The following is a 22,205-nucleotide window of genomic DNA, read 5'->3' as shown; positions in this document are numbered from 1 at the left end:
TTTGAAAAAATTACTTTAGAGCATTTTAAAGTTACAATGCACGCAAAGATGACATTTTTGGCATTTTTGGTTTTACACTACCGTATCTATCTTTTAAAAAGTTAAAAGTAAATAATGGCTGTCTGAATGGAAACAAAGTAGAAAAATAATACAATAAGAAAAAAAATAAAAAGCAAGAATGAGAAAAAAATATAACAGTAAAATAAGAATATAACAACAGAAACTAGGCAGTAGTGACCATATTATGAAAAAGTATCTAGTCGATACTACTATGATTACATCAATATTTTCTGGCATCACAAGATCTTCTTTTATTTTTTAAAAGTGTATATAATGCGGTAGAAAATGGATGGATGGATATAATGCTTAAAAAACTCAGAAAATATGTCCCTGGACACATGAGGACTTTGAATATGGCCAACGTATGATCCCGTTACGACTTGGTATCAGATCGATACCTAAATCTGTGGTATCATCCAAAACTAATGTTAAGTATCAAACAACAGAAGAATAAGTGATTATTACATTTTAACAGAAGTGTAGATAGAACATGTTAAAAGAAAAAGTAGCAGATATTAACAGTAAATGAAGTAGATTAATAATTCATTTTCACCACTTGTCCTTTATAATTTTGACAAAATAATAGAATGGAAAATGACACAATACGTTACTGTATACATCAGCAGACTAATTAGGAGCCTTTGTTTGTATACATACTATTAAAAGACAAGTGGTCTTGTATGTTCACTATTTTATTCAAGGACAAACTCGCAATAAGAAACATATGTTTAAAGGCCTACTGAAACCCACTACTACCCACCACGCAGTCTGATAGTTTATATATCAATGATGAAATATTAACATTGCAACACATGCCAATACGGCCTTTTTAGTTTACTAAATTGCAAATTTAAATTTCCCGGGACTTTTTTCTTGAAAACGTCGCGTAATGATGACGTGTACGCTTGACGTCATGGGTTTTTAGGAAGTATGAGCGCTGCGTACACACACAGCTAAAATTCGTCTGCTTTAATGACATAATTACACAGTATTTTGGAGATCTGTATTGATGAATCTTTTGCAATTAGTTCAATCAATAATGGAGAAGTCACAGTAGAAAGATGGAGTTGGGAAGCTTTAGCCTTTAGCCACACAAACACAAGGTGATTCCTTCTTTAAAATTCACGGAGGTGAAACTTTACTATGGATTAGAGCGGACATGGATCCCAACCGAATGTCAACCATCAGGTTTCGGGGAGAAAATTGTGGTTAAAAAGTCGCTTCTTACCGCATATCAGCTGAGCTTGTGTCGCCCATAGCTGCCGTCGACTGCCCTCAGACACTGCGCGTCAACACCCGGCCGTGGACGTACACTTTCGACTATCAGGTACTGGTAAACTCACTAAAACACTAGCAACACAATAGAAAGATAAGGAATTTCCCAGAATTATCCTAGTAAATGTCTCTAAAAACATATGAATCTGTCTCAATGCAATTGCGTTTTTTTTTTAACTTGTTTTTTTTATTTTTATTTTTTTCCTAGTCCGTCGCTATCAATATCCTCAAACACGAATCTTTCATCCTCACTCAAATTAATGGGGAAATTGTCGTTTTCTCGGTCCGAATAGCTCTTTTTGTTGGAGGCTCCCATTAAAATCAATGTGAATATGTGAGGAGCCATCAACATGTGACGTCATCGTCTGCGACTTCCGGTAGAGGCAGGGCTTTTCTCCAGTTGCGAACTTTATCGTGGATGTTCTCTACTAAACAGGGGCGGAGCTAGAGGGGAGGCCGGGGTAGCACTGGACCCACCTGAAATCTGATTGGACCCCCCAGGTGCCACCCCAGATGATTGACATATCGCGGCACCGCACGTCTTGTCGGAAGGAGCCAGTTGCATTTTTAAATCAGTGAAGCCTATTGACTGCTAAGTCCCTCCTGTACAGTAGTTGGCGCTATGTACCACAAAGCCTTGCGAGCCACGTTCATTAGGGGAGAAGAAGAAGGATCGCCACTGAAGAAGAGGAAGATTTGAACTGGAGTCGGTTATCGTTGCTGGAGACCGGAGAGCCGAAGAGCAACAAAGTTACAAAGAAAAAGAAGGATAACCTTCTCGTCGTAAAGCAAGTTTTACGGTGGTGTCCTTATGAGTCACTGTTTAAAATAACTTTTGTAGATAGAAGTTTTTTTTTTTCTACAAGCAGAGAGCCACGGCATCAAGCAAAGGTTAACGTTACATCTCATGGCGTCTTGCTTCCAACAGCCGCTAACGTCTCGTTTAATTCATTTGGGTCGCTATTTATATGTACGTGTTTCTCCAATGATTCTAGAGCAGTGGTTCTCAAACGGGGGTATGCGTACCCTTGGGGGTACTTGAAGGTATGTCAAGGGGTACGTGAGATTTTTTTTTAAATATTCTAAAATTAGCAACAATTCAAAAATCCTTTATAAATGTATTCATTGAATAATACTTCAACAAAATATGAATGTAAGTTCATAAACTGCGAAAAGAAATGCAATATTCAGTGTTGACAGCTGGATTTTTTGTGGACATGTTACATAAATATTGATGTTAAAGATTTTTTTTTTTTTTGTTAAAAAATGTTTAGAATTAAGTTGATGAATCCAGATGGATCTCTATTACAATCCCCAAAGAGGGCACTTTAAGTTGATGATTACTTCTATGTGTAGAAAACTTTATTTATAATTGAACACTTGTTTATTTTTCAACAAGTTTTTAGTTATTTTTATATCTTTTTTTTTCCAAATAGTTCAAGAAAAAACACTACAAATGAGCAATATTTTGCACTCTTATACAATTTAATAAATCAGAAACTGATGACATAGTGCTGTATTTTACTTCTGTATCTATTTTTTTTTAACCAAAAATGCTTTGCTCTGATTAGGGGGTACTTGAATTTAAAAAATGTTCACAGGGGGTACATCACTGAAAAAAAGTTGAGAACCACTGTTCTCGAAGAATGAACCTAGCGGAGAATCAGCCAGCCAGCTAGCTGTTTCATGCTCTGTTGTAACATAACGTTCACACGGTAGTTAGCCTGCTGCCAACTAACTGAAAAGTCTGAATATTAAACTTAGGTCTACAGTGGTTTATTTGCCCTGACATGTTGTAGGCTTGAAGTGGAGATTTAATAACACTGTGTGATTGTAAGTGATGCCAGGAGTAACGTTAACAAGACTGGCTTATTTTTTCACAGGGTCAGTTGAGAATGAAAAGGCAGGGGGAGAAGATTTATGACCTCTTTTTAAAAAGAAGCAAGTGAGAGTGAGGAAAAGATGAGGCAGACAAACAGCCAGGATTCAGGTCTGCCAGCAGTCCTGGCAGCTCCCATCCTGGGACGAGTCAGGAGGAGAGAGAAAGTGATGCACACAGCCAATCATCACCAGGTCAGAGCATAGCAGCAGTCACATGCTCACTTGAGTATTTTTAAGTTACAGGGTTCCTACGCTAGTATGGAAAGTTTGGAATTTCTACATTTCCAGGTCTGTAGTAATATGGAAGATGGAAACAATTGTATGGAAATATATTTATATGTATCTGGGTTATCTTAAGATTTGTGGGTTAATTATTTTGCATACACTACCTATCTACAATCTTCTGGAAATAATTTGGTGACTTAATGGCATACAAATTCAATAACGATAACAAATGATTTCCATGATGAATTGCATAATTTATTCACATGATATACTCATCTCAAATGTCACAAATTATTGGATTCTTTTTTAGATTAGTTTTTTTTACTGAGAAGTCTGGGAATTAGGGTCTGGAAATTTCAAATGTGAAGGAACCCCTAAGTTTATTTTTGGATATTTTGTGTGTTCTTTTTTGATGGTGGTTGTATGTTAATTTTGCTTACACTAATATTTTCATTTTTATACAACGTAGTTCCATTAGACACAGAAGAAAAAGATGGCTGCTCCCCTCCTGGGACTAGTCGGGAGAGAGAACTCACAACACAGCACAGCCTATCTTTACCAGGTCAGAGCATAGACAGAAACAGTCACATGCTCAGTTCAGTAATTAAGTTGCCAAGTTGTGTTTTACATTTTCTGCATTGTTAATAAACTGCAAATTATATGTACATAAATATCATCTCCTGTGTGCTTAGTATGTACATTTCAACATTTGACGCTCCAATTGCAATTGATAAGTCAAGAAAAAAATTTGTTGTTATAGTCTGTGCACCCCCTGAAATAGCCTTGGCCACCCCCTGGCCACCCCAAGGATAAAAGTCTAGCTCCGCCACTGCTACTAAATCCTTTCAGCAAAAATCTGGCAATATCGCGAAATGATCAAGTATGACACATAGAATGGACCTGCTATCCCCGTTTGAATAAGAAAATTTCATTTCAGTAGGCCTTTAATGTACCGTAATATGTGTTGTTAAAATAAAGCAAATAATGACATTTTTTATGGTCCCCTTTATTTAGAAATGTATCGAAAAACATTTTGGTACCGATACCGAAATATTGCTATCGGGACATTACCCTGCAGTCCTAGGTACCAAGGTCCTTCAGTTTTAAAAGGTTCAACTAGGATGTTCACACATGCAAATATGGAAAGATGACTGTCAAAAAAAAAATCAACTGTTTACCCACCGGGTCTTGAGTATTTTTAAGAACATGAAGGGGAAGAGTGCCTCTTGCTGCCAGGTCGGGAAGGTGGCGTTTACGGGAATAGTAGTCCTCCACTTCTTTATCTGCTGCAGAGGAGAGAAGCGGAGAGAAAAAAAATGAGAAACAAGAGGTTAAGGAAAATGTTCAGAGAGAAAAGCTTGGTGCTGAATGAGAGCGAAAATCAAGAGGGAAAAGGTTTCTGTTTGATAGAAAAAAAGCAGGCTGTCACCCATACAAGCTTTGCGGAGTTGTAGAAGAAAAGGCAAGTCGTTAGGGTATTAAACATGCCAGACACATCATATCCACACCCCTGCATTGGGAAGCCTACAGAGTAGACGTGGCGTTTCTCAAAGGTCATGGGGATGGCGACGATAGTCATACCACACAGACATGGCGTACGTGCTGAACAGTGTCCTGTCACATGACACACATGCTGTCGAATAGGATTCAAACATGTACACACAACACTACTTTATATACGGAGCAGAAAACTTCCCCAAGACAGCTATAGACAACCATGCACTGTAGCAACAACCCCATGCCACACAAAACCATGCATTCAATTATGCAAGGAAATACAAAACCTCGACTTTCAAAAAAGAAGCATCCATTATTGCAAACACATTAATGTATTTCCATATTTGTGTGTGTGTGTGTGTGTGTGTGTGTGTGTGTGTGTGTGTGTGTGTGTGTGTGGGAATACTGACACAAGTGTTTAATCATCTTACACAGTCGACGACGGGGTGTAATTTAAAAACGGGCGGCATACACGACGGACCAGACGTCGCCTTATTGAAATTCATAGACAACCTTTGAGTGTGAGCTGTACGTACGTGCGTGGTTCACGCCACCTGTCAAGACGCGTCCCCGCCAAAAAAATCCCATTCGGAGCGCCGCAAATCGATTCATAATGAGAGATAATAACAAGATGTTGCTTTTCAAGTATAATGCGCTCATTGCACACTCTGGGAGTGTAATGGCGTAATCCAGATGAGCAAACACGTGTTATCTATATCATCCAGCACAGGAAACATTTTTTTTTTCTGTCTGGACAATAAGTTGCAATTAACCCATAATAACCCATTGTGACAACTCAGTCATCCAACACATTTTGGTGCATTTCACCAAGTATATTTACGTCGATTCTCATGGTATTGTGATTCATTTCTATTGTATTCAATTCAGTTGAGACTTCTGGACATAATGTGATATTATAGTGTTACAGGCTGTAAATGAATACCTCAAATTAGGAGTGGCCCTACCTAAGAGTGTTTAGAAATAATTGTCTCTTGGCTAATTGTTGTGCGTGAATTGATTAACGTGGACCCAGACTTAAACAAATTGACACATTTATTTGGGTGTTACCATTTAGTGGTCAATTGTACAGAATATGTACTGTACTGTGCAATCTACTAATAAAAGTCTCAATCAATCAATCTTTAAGTAAAACGCAAAAGTTTTAGTTGCAAGCATCACCGTCATTAAAAGGCGTGGCAAATACCACAGTGAACCCCGTAAGATCTTCCCAAAACATCTGGCCTTGCTTAAGCCGAAACTGGAGATTAATGTAGCTTTGTTTTTCCCGCTTGTCTGCACTACACTGAAACAGAATGAGTCTAAAGCCAGCCGAGAATGTTTTAACAACGGACGACATTTATCCATTAAAACAGTGGTTCTCAACCTTTTTCAGTGATGTCCCCCCGTGAACATTTTTTTAATTCAAGTACCCCCTAATCAGAACAAAGCATTTTTGGTTGAAAAAAGATATAAAGAAGTAAAATACAGCACTATGTCATCAGTTTCTGATTTATTAAATTGTATAACAGTGCAAAATATTGCTAATTTGTAGTGGAAAAAAAAAAGATATAAAAATAACTAAAAACTTGTTGAAAAATAAACAAGTGATTCCATTATAAAGATTTCTACACATAGAAGTAATCATCAACTTAAAGTGCCCTCTTTGGGGATTGTAATAGAGAGCCATCTGGATTCATGAACTTAATTCTAAATATTTCTTCACAAAAAAAGAAATCTTTAACATCAATATTTATGGAACAGTCCACAAAAAATCTATCCATCAACACTGAATATTACATTGTTGCATTTATTTTCACAGTTTATGAACTTACAGTCATATTTTGTTGACGTATTATTCAATAAGTATATTTATAAAGGATTTTTGAATCGTGGCTATTTATAGAATATTTAAAAAAAAATCTCACGTACCCCTTGACGTACCTTCAAGTACCCCCAGGGGTACGCGTACCCCCATTTGAGAACCACTGCATTAAAATATGAAAAAGCTGTTGATTTGAGTTTGATGGTGAAACAGATAGAAGGGGATACCGTAGAGGTCCACTCTCAAAGGTAAATAGTAGACATTGCTACTGTCGATGTTCGTAGTACACTCTATAGCAGGGGTGTCAAACGTACGGCCCGCAGGCCGGACCAGGCCCACTAACAGGTTTTATCCGGCCCGCGAAATGAATTTGCTAAGTATAAAAAATAAGCTGACATTTTTCAATGAAAGAAACTGCTGTTTTAAATGTGTTTTAAATAGCAGTTCTTTGTGTTCTCTGTCGCTAAGGAGGTGGCGCTATGTGCCCTGTTAAAATACAAAACTGGGGACACATTATTTGGGCGCACATAAATGTGCTGAAATAATTTTTATCCCCCTTCAACTTCATGTGTGGTTAATGAAATAAGCCCATATTCACAGGTTTTGGTGCAGATGATGCTACACATGTACAGAATAAACCACATGATGTTAGTACATCAGTTGAGGAAAATGGGTAAATAATAATAATAATAATAATAATTTACATTATTATTATTTCATTTTCTGATAGATTGAAAATGAAGACCAATGGGAGCATTTTAAAACTCTGCCAGACTCAATTCCACCTATTTCACTGATGAACATTATTACATAGTTTTTTCAGAAAGTAGAAATAACGACAAAGGAGGATAAAACACTATTAACTGCAACATGTAAGTGTAAAAAAAACCCACAAACAACAACACTATAATTTGTATATATTCAGGTTGTGCTTGTTCTATTTCTAAAAAAGAAAACAATCTGAAGTTGTCTTTATTTTTAAGTTATCATGCAATGATTGTACCAGTCAGGCCCACTTGGGAATAGATTTTCCTTAATGTGACCCCTGAGCTAAAATGAGTTTGAAACCACTGCTGTATAGTTTTGATTTTATACAATATTTATATCTACAAGTTAGTTTTTCTTTTTAAAAGGCATTTTTATATGGTAAAATGATGGCGTCTTGGAGGGACAAAAGGACCAATTAAATCGATTTCACCTAATTTCAATGGGGGACGGTGATTTGAGATACAAATGATTTCAGTTAAGATCTCTGTCACAGAACCAATTAAGCTCCTAAATTGAGGTACAGTTTTAATTTATAATTTTAATGGTGGACCCAGTTGAGACTAGAAATTGTTGCAGCAGACCCAAAAGAGGATCCAAAATAATAAACATTGTATATTGTAAAATTGTCCTGAAAGTTTTATGTTTGACTTGAAGTCATGATGTGCTATACCACTCATTTTCTTTCTGATCCGAAGCAGAGTATAAATCAGGCTGCTATCGACGGTACTGATCGGATAGCAATGCTATGTGAAAATATATTATTGTGTCAGGCAAAATGTAAAAAGTAGTGTGTTTCACTTGTTGCTGCTCTTGAGGATTCATCTACCAACTATATAAAATCACAAAGTGAAAGTGATTATGGCATTATGCTATTTATACTCAACTCTGTATGTAGTGTCTTCAAATAGCCTACAATAGATTGGCGCATATACTTGCTGTTTTATCAAACTGAGTGACTCCCATTTAATTGCCAGTCATTTTCTTAAACAAATGACAGACTGAATGTGTGCCAAAGCACTTGCACATTTCGCACTTACCTATCGTTTATTTATTTCCAATCGGCCCCGTTTCATTTAGACAAGACTCTGTGTTCTTGTTAATGATATAATCTATCTAAAAAAACATGTAAATATCAAAAGTATCGAAATTTTGATTTGAGAATCGATATTAGAGCATAAAGATCTGGTATCAGCAGTATCGATATTTCAGCATCTATTCGCACATCACTAACATAGGAAACCTGTCATGTGAGTATCCCAGGATATGGCTTCCACAAAATGGCACTGTGTCAGGTAAACTAGCCATCATTCTCATAAACAATAACAAGATCCGATAGCTCAGTTACAGCTCATTTTTATTCGGACGGCATGGTACGGTTGGGAGAGTGGCTGTGCCAGCAACCTGAGGGTCCCTGGTTCGATCCCCGCCTTTTACCAAAATTTTGCCACGTCCATTGTGTCCTTGAGCAAGACACTTCACCCCTTGCTCCTGATAGGTCGTGGTTAGAGCTTTGCATGGCAGCACCTGCCATCAGGGTGTGAATGGGTGAATGTGGAAATAGTGTCATAGCTCCTTGAGTACCTTGAAGGTAGAAAAGCGCTATACAAGTAAAACCCATTTACCATTTACCCTTCCTATTCTGTGTTGTGTTTTATGTTGCATGATTGCACCGAAGAAAAATTCCTAGTTTGTGAACTCGTTCTCAAAGAATGTCAATAAAAACGATTCTGATCCTGAATCATTTACAAAAGCTTGTCGTTGATATCAAAGCTGATTTTAAAGTCATTTACCAATCAGTCCAATACTACAATGTAATTCTTTTCACAAAATTTTAAGGAATCCACGGTCCTTTGAAACTGCTACGGTTAGCCTGACCTACTCAGTAGTCTAGCGGTTCAAGTGCCCGCTTCTAGATCGGTAGGTTCTGAGTTCAAACCCCGGCCAAGTCATACCAAAGACTATAAAAATGGGACCTATTACCTCCCTGCATTGCACTCAGCATCAAGGGTTGGAATTGGGGGTTAAATCACCGAAATGATTCCAGAGCGCGGCCACCGCTGCTGCTCACTGCTCTCCTTAGCTCCCAGGGGGAGAACAAAGGGATGGGTCAACTGCAGAGGACACATTTCACCACACCTAGTGTGTATGACTATCATTGGTACTTTATCTTTAACTTAACTGACGTCAGGGCTTCACGGTGGAAGAGGGGTTAGTGCGTCTGCCTCACAATACGAAGGTCCTGAGTAGTCAGGGTTCAATCCCGGGCTCGGGATCTTTCTGTGTGGAGTTTGCATGTCCTCCTCGTGACTGCATGGGTTCCCTCCGGGTACTCTGGCTTCCTCCGACCTCCAAAGACGTGCACCTGGGGATAGGTTGATTGGCAACACTAAATGGTCCCTTGTGTGTGAATGTGAGTGTGAATGTTGTCCGTCCATCTGTGTTGGCCCTGCGATGAGGTAGCCACTTGTCCAGGGTGTACCCCGCCTTTCGCCTGATTGTAGCTGAGATAGGCACCAGCGCCCCCCGAGACCCCAAAGGGAATAAGCGGTAGCAAATGGATTAATGGATGGATTAACTGACGTGATGTGTTTGTCCCAACAGCAGAAACAGTTTATTAAATAAGTAATCGGGACGGCGTGGTGCTGTGGAAGAGTGGCCATGCGCAACCCGAGGGACCCTGGTTCAATCCCCACCTATTACCAAACTCGTCACGTCCGTTGTGTCCTTAAGCAGCTCCCTCCATCAGTGTGTGAATGTGTGTGTGAAAGGGTAAATGTGGAAGTAGTGTCAAAGTGTTTTGAGTACCTTGAAGGTAGAAAAGCGCTATACAAGTACAACCCATTTATCATTTAATACATTTTGCAATAAGAAAAAAAAACGTATTCGGCATGTGTTGTTTGTAGTATTTCAGTAAAAAAACATGTCAAGTGCCTTCCTCATTTGTTCCATGTGTTCCACATGGTCAGTGGTATATCGTAGATATTTCATTTAAAGCACAAATGGGTTCTTATGAGTTAATGCGCGCTCTGTATTCTCTCGTTTATTGTACCCTGGCAGCCTTACTTTCCTTTCCCTTTCCTTCCCAACACAAGTTGTGCAACCAAAGAAGCAACTGGAGGGCTTTTTGTTGCGACAATGGATTTGCTCTGGAAGCAGACGTGAGAATTGCCTCAAGGACGCTGCTTTAGTTCAGAATCATCTGCTAGCAAAAGGCACTTTTGAAATGCAATACTTTTCTCTTCACATTGCTGTGGAAAAAAAATGTGTTTATCCTCCCAAGCAGTAAACAGAAGTGCATTGCTGCAGCCTGTCATTTTGGTGGAGTCGTGCCTGGCAGCTAAACAAGTGTGAGACCTGATGGACGTCGTTTGAGATGTCTCCCCTCACTTTGCTGCCAGCCAGCAGTGAAGTGAGGCAGGGTGATGAAATTACACACGCCTTGAGGAATATTTGTGTTCCCCTTTAATAATGTCACGAGATGAGGTCACGCTGTGCTGTGGTAAGCCAGCAAAGCGCCACTGAATTGATACTGATCTTGGCCTGATGGTGCGATTATTGAGCCTTAGTGTAACAAAGGAAGAAGAATTTTACGGCGTTTTCATGCACACAATATTCCTGTTTTAAGCAAAATACTGTGCAATAAATATTGAGCAAAGTTTTTTTTTAACACTTTAGTATTGGGAACGTATTCACCATAAATTATTTGGACACTAGGGGAACATATAAGGGTTAAGGTTACTAATAAGCATTAATTCTGAGGTTTTTGAGGGAAGACTGTTAGTTAATGGCTTACTGGTTGTATAATAAGGCCATGCAGAATAAGGCATTAATAATGACTAATCAAGAGCCAATATGTTACTAATTTGCATGTTAATAAGCAACTAATTAGTGGTGAATATGTGTTCCCCATAGTAAATGTTACTAAAAACTTATGTTTTGGACACTCGGGTGAAGAGAGGGGCGGAGCTTTCTACCGATCACCACCCAGTGGTGAGTTGGCTGCGATGGTGGGGGAGGATGCCGGACAGACCTAGCAGGCCCAAACGCATTGGAAGGGTTTGCTGGGAACGTCTAGCAGAGTTTCCTGTCAGAGAAAGTTTCAATTCCCACCTCCGGAAGAACTTTGAACATGTCACGAGGGAGGTGCTGGACATTGAGTCCGAGTGGACTGTTCCGCACCTCTATTGTCGAGGCAGCTGATTGGAACTGTGGCCACAAGGTAGTTAGTGCCTGTCGGGGCGGTAACCCTAGAACCCGTTGGTGGACACCAGTGGTGAGGGATGCCGTCAAGCTGAAGAAGGAGTCCTATCGGGTTCTTTTGGCTCATAGAACTCCAGAGGCAGTGGACAGGTACCGACAGGCCAAGCGATGTGCAGCTTCAGCGGAGGAAAAAACTCGGACATGGGAGGAGTTTGGGGAAGCCATGGAAAACGACTTCCGGACGGCTTCAAAGCGATTCTGGACCACCATCCGCCGCCTCAGGAAGGTGAAGCAGTGCACTGTCAACACTGTGTATGGTGCGGATGGTGTTCTGCTGACCTCAACTGCGGATGTTGTGGGTAAGTGGAAGGAATACTTCAAAGACCTCCTCAATCCCACCAACACATCTTCCTATGAGGTAGATGTGTTGGTGGCCTGGGGGATCTCTGGTGGGCTCCCCTATTTCTGGGGCTGAGGTTCCCGAGGTAGTTAAAAAGCTCCTTGGTGGCAAGGCCCCAACGGTGGATGAGATCCGCCCGGAGTTCCTTAAGGCTCTGGATGCTGTGGGGCTGTCTTGGTTGACAAGACTCTGCAGCATCGAGTGGACATCGGGGGCGGTACGTCTGGATTGGCAGACCGGGGTGGTGGTCCCTCTCTTTAAGAAAGGGGACCGGAGGGTGTGTTCCAACTATCGTGGGATCACACTCCTCAGCCTTCCCGGTAAGGTTTATTCAGGTGTACTGGAGAGGAGGCTACGCCGGATAGTCGAACCTCGGATTGAGGTGAAACAGTGTGGTTTTCATCCTGGAAGTGGAACTGTGAACCAGCTCTATGCTCTCGGCAGGGTTCTTGAGGGTGCATGGGAGTTTGCCCAACCAGTCTACATGTGCTTTGTGAACTTGGAGAAGGCATTCGACCGTGTCCCTCGGGAAGTCCTGTGGAGAGTGCTCAGAGAGTATGGGGTATCGGACTGTCTTATTGTGGCCGTCCGTTCCCTGTACGATTAGTGTCAGAGCTTGGTCCGCATTGCCGGCAGAAAGTCGAACACATTTCCAGTGAGGTTTGGACTCCGCCGAGGCTGTCCTTTGTCACCGATTCTGTTCATAACTTTTATGGACAGAATTTCTAGGCGCAGTCAAGGCGTTTGAGGGGTTCCGGTTTGGTGGCCGCGGGATTAGGTCTCTGCTTTTTGTAGATGATGTGGTCCTGATGGCTTCTTCTGGCCGGGATCTTCAGCTCTCAGTGGATCTGTTCGCAGCCGAGTGTGAAGCGACCGGAATGAGAATCAGCACCTCCAAGTCCGAGTCCATGGTTCTTGTCCGGAAAAGGGTGGAATGCCATCTCCGGGTTGGGGAGGAGACCCTGCCCCAAGTGGAGGAGTTCAAGTACCTAGGAGTCTAGTTCACGAGTGGGGGAAGAGTGGATCGTGAGATCGACAGGCTGATCGGTGCGGCGTCTTCAGTAATGTGGACGTTGTACTGATCCGTTGTGGTGAAGAAGGAGCTGAACCGGAAGGCAAAGCTCCCAATTTACCGGTCGATCTACGCTCCCATTCTCACCTATGGTCATGAGCTTTGGGTCATTACCAAAAGGATAAGATCACGGGTACAAGCGGCCGAAATGAGTTTCCTCCCCCTGGTGGCGGGGCTCTCCCTTAGAGATAGGGTGAGAAGCTCTGCCATTCGGCAGGAACTCAAAGTAAAGCCGCTGCTCCTCCACATCGAGAGGAGCCAGATGAGGTGGTTCGGGCATCTGGTCAGGATGCCAACCGAACGCCTCCCGACGGAAGAAGATGGATGGATGGATGGATGGATGGATGGCATACTAAATGTAATTGTTTTTCAGATAGACAATTCAGATTCAAAGTGATTCTGTGGTTATTCAAAAGGCAATTGGGACACCTGATATTAGGTGATCTGAAGACATAATTAAAAAACATTCTCGTGGACCATGAAGTCGTTATTCTGAATGCTCACTGCTCGAATCGCAAAGGATTTTGAGATTTATTTGGGTGGCGAAAGATTTACATCTGTGGTTTGAGGAGGAACAAAGTGAACAATACTGTAGATATCCTGACTATTTCAAGGGCTTTGTTGGTACCTGCTTTTGTGAATTTGTGTCCCGCACAAGTCCCAAAAATGTGAAATCAAACCATAGAGGTATGGTGGCGATATTAATATAACATTCACTTAAAATTTGAGATTTTAGTGATGTTTTTTGCCTCAGTTACAATAGCGGATATCTTCATATATAGTAATGGTTTACCCAAAAATCTTTCCACAAGTCCGCCATTTTTACTCAGTTCTAGTCCAAAATTGTAGTCAATGAGTTTCTTATTTTTGTCTATCCTCTCATACATGCATGCTAAAACCCTCTGCTGTTGCCTGGAAGGTGGCCGTGAAATCATGCAGCAGCTGGTCATAATTGTGAAGAGTCGGCCAGTTGATTTGGCACGCTCGGGCTTTGTCGCAGTAAGACCCCAACGCAGGGAAGAAATAATAAAAATAAGAACAAAAAGCGCACTCAAAAGGAGTAAAGAAAAATACATTCAGGACGCAGTGAGTGGAGCCAAAGCAGAGGAGATGAACACGACTGGAAGTGTGAAGCATCAGGAATCTACTGGCGCTGTGTGAATGGACTGGACAGCTTAAGTAGTCAAGAGGAAATGGGTCTCAGGTGTGCATGAAGGTGGCTTCGACTCGTAACCCGAAAACCAGGCACTGTAACAAAAAGCAAACAGGCAACAGCAGAGCTGCCCAATCATGACACGGCATGCCTTAAGTTTCCAGTGTGCGGCTTTCGGTGGAAAAGGCTTGGACACCATGATGTAGGACAATGGTAAATCATTTAAAATGTATAAAATAAAACTAAAACGTTGAAAATGTTGGCTTAAAGACATCAATATTATAGACTGCATGCATCAACATATTATCTGTTAAACCAGCACAGTCATTTCTCACAACCTTGTGCGTCCAAATCTGCAGCTTAATAATGTCAGACTGTGAAAACGTACTTAGTCGGTCGTAAACAGTGTTTTATGCTCTGGCTATGAACGTGATAGATTTGTAATTAATACAGTTTTACTTAATGAAAATTAATTTACCAGGATCAAGCCCAGAACCAACTAACTGATAAACGAGGGACGATTGTATCTGATAAACTACAGAAAGACACTGTTTTTTCCCGTACCATTATTGACTATGTGTACGGTATACAAATAATGTTGATCAGCAAATGACACAAAACTGTCAGAGCAACACATTTATCATAAAGGCAAGCATTCTGCCATTTGAGGCCAGCATTTATATGTGAACAAACAATATGTTTGTTTTATTTTGACCTCAATACCTTACCAACAATATTGGGAATATGCAAAACGGGAATCTTATTGCTTGCGGATGGAAACGTCTCATCTTAAAGAGAACTGGAATAGTGTGTGCATGGAAACTTACACATTTTTTTTTTTACAAAAAAATGGCTCTAGTGTGTGAATGCTGTCTGTCTATCTGTGTTGGCCCTGTGATGAGGTGGCGACTTGTCCAGGGTGTACCCTGCCTACCGCCAGAATGCAGCTGAGACAGGCTCCAGCAACCCCTCCGGATCCCAAAAGGGACAAGCGGTAGAACATGGATGGGATGGATTTCCTAAACAGTAGATTTTCCAAAACTAAAATTTAGAACATGACCAACATATGACATGCACCATATACCATACAGTGTACCAAGAATCTTTTTGAGTCATTGTCACTCACGATATCAGTTGGTCAGCATGCCACATTAGCTCTGCTTTGAACTTTTGAGGTCCTACTTTGTTCACATACTTAATGGTGCTGTTTGCAACTTCCTCACAGTAAAATTAATCAAAGCAAAAAATATAACACGAATATCAGTGGCTAGGTTATGTTACCTTTACTGGTTTAACAGAACACTTTTGACATACAAAAGCAGTCCAAGAGAAGCAATTAACAATTTGCAGTCATGTTGTTGTTATGATAGATTGATATTAGCAGCTAACAACACCTAAGGCTAATGTGCGAGAAGGTGTCAGGTATGAACGTAATGACGTTATTGCATAAGAGAAGCTTTTAGAGAGGTGTAAAATACATTGGAAAGTTGGCGCCCTCTACTTATCTGTGTAGATGTTGCAAACAGCTCCTTTCGCAAGAGTTTTTGTCTCCTTTTGATGTGTGTTTTTTTCTTCTCACAATGAGTGCTCCAAAAATATCCTTGGTGAGACAGGCGAATCTATTCCAGAGCCAGGGGTCAGGAGTAGGGCAAACGTTCCCCTTCAATATCATTTTTTTTTTCTAATGAGCATCGTTATCACCATTGTCAACAGGGATCCCACTCTTGCATTAATGCAGTGAACTTGGACCTACTCAGTTTCTTCAAGGACGAGAAGCGGTTGAGGTCGGCTTTGATGGCCGCCTCGTATGACGGCGGCAGGTGGGACAGGCTCTGGAAGGAGCGTGAAAAAGACAGGTCGTAGGGCTCCGTCTGCGAAGTCAGGATGCCACTTATCCGATTGTTTTCTAGAGACACGTACATACATATACAGACACAGGGGTGGAAGGGAAAAAGATATGGGCAATGCTGGCGTCTCCTTTCCACGACTATCACAATCAAGCTGGATTCCAATGTAAACTTTATCTTTGGCAGACAAAATACTTGCAATTCACACCCAGTTTGGTAATTGCCCTTTTTTAACCAGCACTTGATGACACAATTTGCTGCATGGCAGCTTTATCATTCAACCCATTAGAAGTGCCAAATTACAGAAAAACTTTCAATTTAATTGCTCTTTTGCCACTCAGCTATCTAAACTATTCATTTGAAAATGCAATGAACTAAATGCACCTAAATGTCCTTTTTTGGAAACCCTCCCCCCCCCCCCCCCACACACTCCCAAAAATACATTTAAATTGTTTTTTTCCTTTTTTTTCTTCCTTTTATGTATTAAATTTTTTCCATAAAAAAATGTTCAGGAATTGTTGTAAAGTGCAGAAAAACATGCATTTTTGTTTTTGTAAATTAAAAAAAAAAAAAAAAAGTAAGTACAATAAGATACAATATGTACTGTAATTACCAGTTTGCTTGGCAAATGAGATTTTATCGATACTCTAGAATAAAATATATCTTTAATGTCATTGTACATTGTACAACAAATTTGTATGCAAAATAATTTAGTGCAAAATCCTACATAAAAACAATAGAACACAGATAAATAGATACAAATACAAAAAGGCCCAAAACATCATAAAGGACCCATCTCATGTCACCCTGGACATAAACTTTTTGAACTGATGCCCTCAGGCAGGGGATACAGGACAATAAAATGCCGGACAAACCGTTTTAAAAACACTTTTTACCCGAGAGCAATAGTGTCGCTGAACACAAGATGACAATAATGACCGTGCATGTGAGCTGTATGCTTGGTATTTTTATGTATATTTTATGTATTTTTATCTATTTATCTATGTTCTAATGTTTTTATGTAGGATTTTGCACTAAATTAGATTGCGTACAATTTTGTTGTACAATGTACAATGACAATAAAGTTATATTCTATTCTATTCTATTTATCAATACTATACTTTGATGAATTAAATATTTTGGTTATCGTCCTGACATGGTATAAGTTTAAGTTTAAAATAAATATTTAAAATGGTGAGTGCATAACCGTGAAAAAATAAGGCTGTAAGGAAAAAATTGTCTAGGGAAAAAGGCCCAACATTCTTGCTTTACAGGTCTAAAAGCACGGCTTGAGCATTGTGTGGCCGACCAGGGGTCTCATGTATAAAGCCAGTTTATGCACAAAAACCTGTCGTAAATCCTTTTTTATGGAAATATTACTTTAGCAGAATTATTTGCAAACTTGTATCTCTATCTGTGGGTGTGTAATCCAATTCCCGTGTCTGTGTACTAATATGAATGTCTGTATTGCAATATGTGTGTGTGTGCAATCAGAGCTGTGTGTGTGTGTTTTATGGTATAATGATTTGTGTGGGTAAAAATATTTCTGTCAGTATTTCTTCGAATGGTTGGCTTTTTACACGTGACTTTTTCCTGTTTCTGTCATGAAAGAGTTGTGTGTGCGTAATCATAGATAAGTTTGTGCAAAATCGTAGTGTTGTGTGCGTATTCAGATGTGTGTATGTGTAAGGGAATCTGTGCCTAAGAGTTGTGTGTGCAAAATCATGGAAAAATTATATATATATATATATATATATATATATATATATATATATACACACATACATATGTATATATATATATATATATATCGTATTTTTCGGACTATAAGTAGCAGTTTTTTTCTTAGTTTGGCCAGGGGTGCGACTTATACTCAGGAGCGACTTATGTGTGAAATTATTAACACATTACCGTAAAATATCAAATAATATTATTTAGATCATTCACGTAAGAGACTAGATGTATACGTTTTCATTGGATTTAGCAATTAGGAGTGACAGATTGTTTGGTAAACGTATAGCATGTTCTATTTGTTATAGTTATTTGAATGACTCTTACCATAATATGTTACGTTAATATACCAGGCACCTTCTCAGTTGGTTATTTATGCGTCATATAACGTACACTTATTCAGCCTGTTGTTCACTCTTCTTTATTTATTTGAAATTGCCTTTCAAATGTCTATTCTTGGTGTTGGGTTTTATCAGATACATTTTCCCCAAAAATACGATTTATACTCCAATGCGACTTTTATATGTTTTTTTCCCTTCTTTAATATGTATTTTCGGCAGGTGCGACCTATACTCCGGAGTGACTAATACGTTAGACAGCCCGGCATCCAGCCAAATTTTTTTAATCCAATGCAGCCCCCAAGTCAAAAAGTTTGGGGACCCCTGCTCTAACACATCCGATTTTTTTCTTGCGTACAATGTTTTGTGGATTTGAACGTACCTCCCCGCAACTTCTAGTACATGAGGCCCAAGGTCAACTCCTATTAGTGACACTTTGTTTTGCCGTGCTTTATCTCAAACTCAAGCATGAGCAAATTAATTATAGGCTGGCTCTTAAACAGGTAAACATGATTATTTAATCATTTGCCCTTTTGAAATATTTCCCAAAGTTTCTGAAATCCAAGGTTCTTTGATTTCTGATATGCTTTTTTGAGTGAAAAAAATTATTCATTGCAGTAATCTGTGTCAGAACAGCTCAGAGAAGTTGAGGATCCGATACACCGCAGAGTGGGGGTTTGAGACTTTTATGTCAAAGTTATGCACACGTTGAAAATATTTTATTTGATTGCAGACAAGTCGAGGAGGTCGGAGGAAAGCAATCATTTGAAACCCAGTGAGTAGTAAAGCTTATTGGATAGTTTTCTGTTACAGTTTCACTTTGTGACCTCACAAAAACTTGACAACTTCCGAATTCCCCCCCTCGCCACATTTTAGAACCTTTGTGTGGTTCATGAGTTAAAAAGTTGACCTACCATGGTTTAAAGAAAACATTTAACTCACACCGTCTTAAGGAAATGGCTGCAGGTGTAAAAACTTTTAAAAGCGATAGAGGCAGTACTCTGGGGAGTCAAAGGTGGTCATATATCAAGAAAGTCAGTGGGATGTTTGGTGCAGGACGGATGGGACAAGTGACGCGAGAAGACGAGCGCTCCAAAGGATGAAAGACAAACAGAAAGAGACAACAAACAACAGATGTGTGCCTGGAGAGTAACCCTGCTTTGTGACAGTGCTGTGATGTGATCAGAGACCGTGGTCAGGGACCAACGCCTATTCTGGCTGGGAGCAGCATGATGTGATGCCAGGAAGAAGTACAGAGGAAGGGCACTGGACCAAAGCCCATCCTCATCTTTTTCATTCCTTCCCACAAATTCGCATACACCCCCGGTCTTCCACACTGTCTCCCGTCCAATGCCGGCTTCCACGCTCTGTCAGTCTTATCTATCCGACCATGCTGCCACCCACTTTTGCTCCTTAATTCTTTCTCATATTCCCCCTCCCTCTTGCTCTATCTGCCTCTCTCATATGAGCTTGCAGCAGTCATGGGTGCGGCTGCAGCCAGCCTCCAATGACCAGCTAAAAAAAGGGGAAGACGATGGAGATAAGGACAGTTTAAAAAAAGGATAAAAGGGCGGCGGAATGGCGACAAGGGAAGGAAATGGCTGAGTGAAATGAGAAGGGAAGCTTGGGCGAGGATGAGGGGAGGAAAAAAATAAGGAGTTCTGAGAGCCGGAAAGATGCATCAATAAAGGATGATTTGACAGCGAAGTTGTACATACTGTTCTCAATTTGAAAATCAATCACTTCTACTTACAACAGATAGACTGACTTTAACCCGTTAAAAACCAGCACACTATAAATGTAGTAATACAAGTCAAATGCAACTTCGTCATTGAATTGAACCCATCACAGTGCATCCGGAAAGTATTCACACTATTTCCAGATGTTGTTATGTTCCAGCCTTTATCCAAAACGGAATACATTCATTTTTGTCCTCAACATTTCACAGACAATGCCCTATTACTACAATGTGATTTTTTAAACATGCAAATGTAGAAAAAAAAAACAAAAACTCAAAAATTCCATGTACGTAAGTATTCACAGCCATTGCTCAATACTTTGTACCTTTAGCAGCAATTACACTCCCAAATATTTTTGAATACGATGTCACAGGCTTGGCACACCTATCTTTGGGCAGTTTTGTCCATTCCATCAGGTTGGATGGGAAGTGTTGGTTTCCATACAGGATGTCTCTGTACATTTCTGCATTCATTTTAGTCTAGTCAGGGAGGTGACCAAGAAACCGATTGTCACTCTGTCAGAACTACAGCATTCCTCTGTGGTGGAAGGAAAACCTGCCAGAAAGACAACCATCTCTGCAGAAATCCACAAATCAAGTCTGTATGGTATAGTGGAACAATACTTCTTAAAAAGTTTGCCTAAATGCACCTGAAAGACTGTCAGACCATGAGTAACAAAAGTCTGTAGTCTGATGAGATGAAGATTGATCTCTTTGGAGTGAATGCCAGGCGTCATGTTTGAAGGAAACTAAGCTCGCCACCAGGCCAATACCTTTCCTACATGAAGCATGGTGGCAGCATCATGTTGTGGGGATGTTTTTCAGCGGCAGGAACCGGGAGAATGGTAAGGATAGAGAGAAAGATGAATGCAGCAATGTACAGAGACATCCTGAATGAAAACCAATGCTGCAAAGAAGAATGGGTGGAAACGAAACTGCCCGGAGAAAGGTGTGGCAAGTTTATGGAATCATATTCAAAAAGACTTAAAGGGGAACTGCAAGTTTTTTTTTTTTTGTGCAAATTGCCTATTGGTCACAATCATTATGAGAGACATGACAACGGGCGTTTTTATGCATTCTAAATTTTAATTAAATACAATCAAAAGTCCGCTTACAATGGAGCCTATGGGGGCCGTACTATTCAGCCTATAAGGCCCCTAAAAAAACATCCACACACCTCCATTTGGGTTTGTAAAAGATTACAGTTGGTACAAAATACGGCTGCTAGACTTTTGACAAAAACAAGAAAGTTTGATCATATTACGCTTATAGAGTATATACCTTTATATACATATATACCTATACTGGCTCACCTGCACTGGCTTCCTGTGCACTTAAAATCCAACTTTAGGGTTTTACTACTTGCGTATAAAATAGTAAACGGTCTAACTCCATCCTATCTTGCTGATTGAATTGTACCATATGTCCCGGCAAGAAATCTGCGGTCTATGAACTCCGGCTTACTAGTGATTCATTGAGCCCCAAAAAAGTCTGCAGGCTATAAAGCGTTTTCTATTCGGGCTCCAGTACTCTGGAATGCCCTCCCATTAATAGTTCAAGATGTTACCTCAGTAGAAGCATTTCAGTCCTATCTTAAAATGCATTTGTATACTCTAGCCTTTAAATTGACCTCTCTTTTAGACCAGTTAATCTGCTGTCTCTTTTCTTTTCTGCTCTGACCCCCTCTCTTGCGGGGAGAGGTTATCAGTTGACCACCATTAAGAAGCAGGCTTTTCGAGGTCGAGACTCAGGGTGGACTACTCATCTGTGCATCAGTTGGAGATGTCTCTGCGCCGCTGACGGGTCTCCATGCAAGAGGATCGCCTGCTGGCCCCACTATGGACTGGACTCTCACATTATTAACCATATCCACTCGGCATAAATTGCTCCGGTTGCCCGGAGACCGGTCCCCACATGTGCGATGCCCCCCAAGGTTTCTCATTACGCCCATTAGGTTGAGTTTTTGTCTTGCCCGGATGTGGGATCTGAGCCGAGGATGTCGTAGTGGCTTGTGCAGCCCTTTGAGACACTTGTGATTAAGGGCTTTATAAATAAACCTTAAATGATTGATGGACGATATATGTAAGTAAATATATATTATGTAGCAACGGGCACATTTATAATAACATTTAATATTTATACACCATGATAATTTTAGGCATACGCGGCACATTATATTCAAAAAGGCATCACAATGT

The 22,205-nt window shown here is 40.3% G+C and overlaps 1 protein-coding gene across 6 annotated transcripts in view; it reads right to left on the bottom strand.

Annotated features, from left to right (window-relative positions):
• LOC133557815 (protein shisa-6) overlaps positions 1 to 22,205 on the bottom strand; it is a 260,224-nt gene that overhangs the window by 7,698 nt on the left and 230,321 nt on the right. For 5 of the 6 annotated variants that reach the window (XM_061908631.1, XM_061908632.1, XM_061908633.1 and 2 more), the window contains 2 exons: positions 16,107 to 16,259; positions 4,624 to 4,727 (listed from right to left, as the gene is read on the bottom strand). In XM_061908631.1, coding sequence (XP_061764615.1) covers positions 4,624 to 4,727; positions 16,107 to 16,259 — 257 coding nt within the window. The remainder of the gene's footprint in view (positions 1 to 4,623; positions 4,728 to 16,106; positions 16,260 to 22,205) is intronic. The other variant, XM_061908636.1, reaches the window with a different exon arrangement.

This window comes from Nerophis ophidion, linkage group LG08, assembly GCF_033978795.1.
Source record: "Nerophis ophidion isolate RoL-2023_Sa linkage group LG08, RoL_Noph_v1.0, whole genome shotgun sequence".
Taxonomy (NCBI): Eukaryota; Metazoa; Chordata; class Actinopteri; order Syngnathiformes; family Syngnathidae; genus Nerophis; species Nerophis ophidion.
Note: the sequence above shows the minus strand (reverse complement) of the source record. Positions and strands in the feature narration are given on the sequence as shown.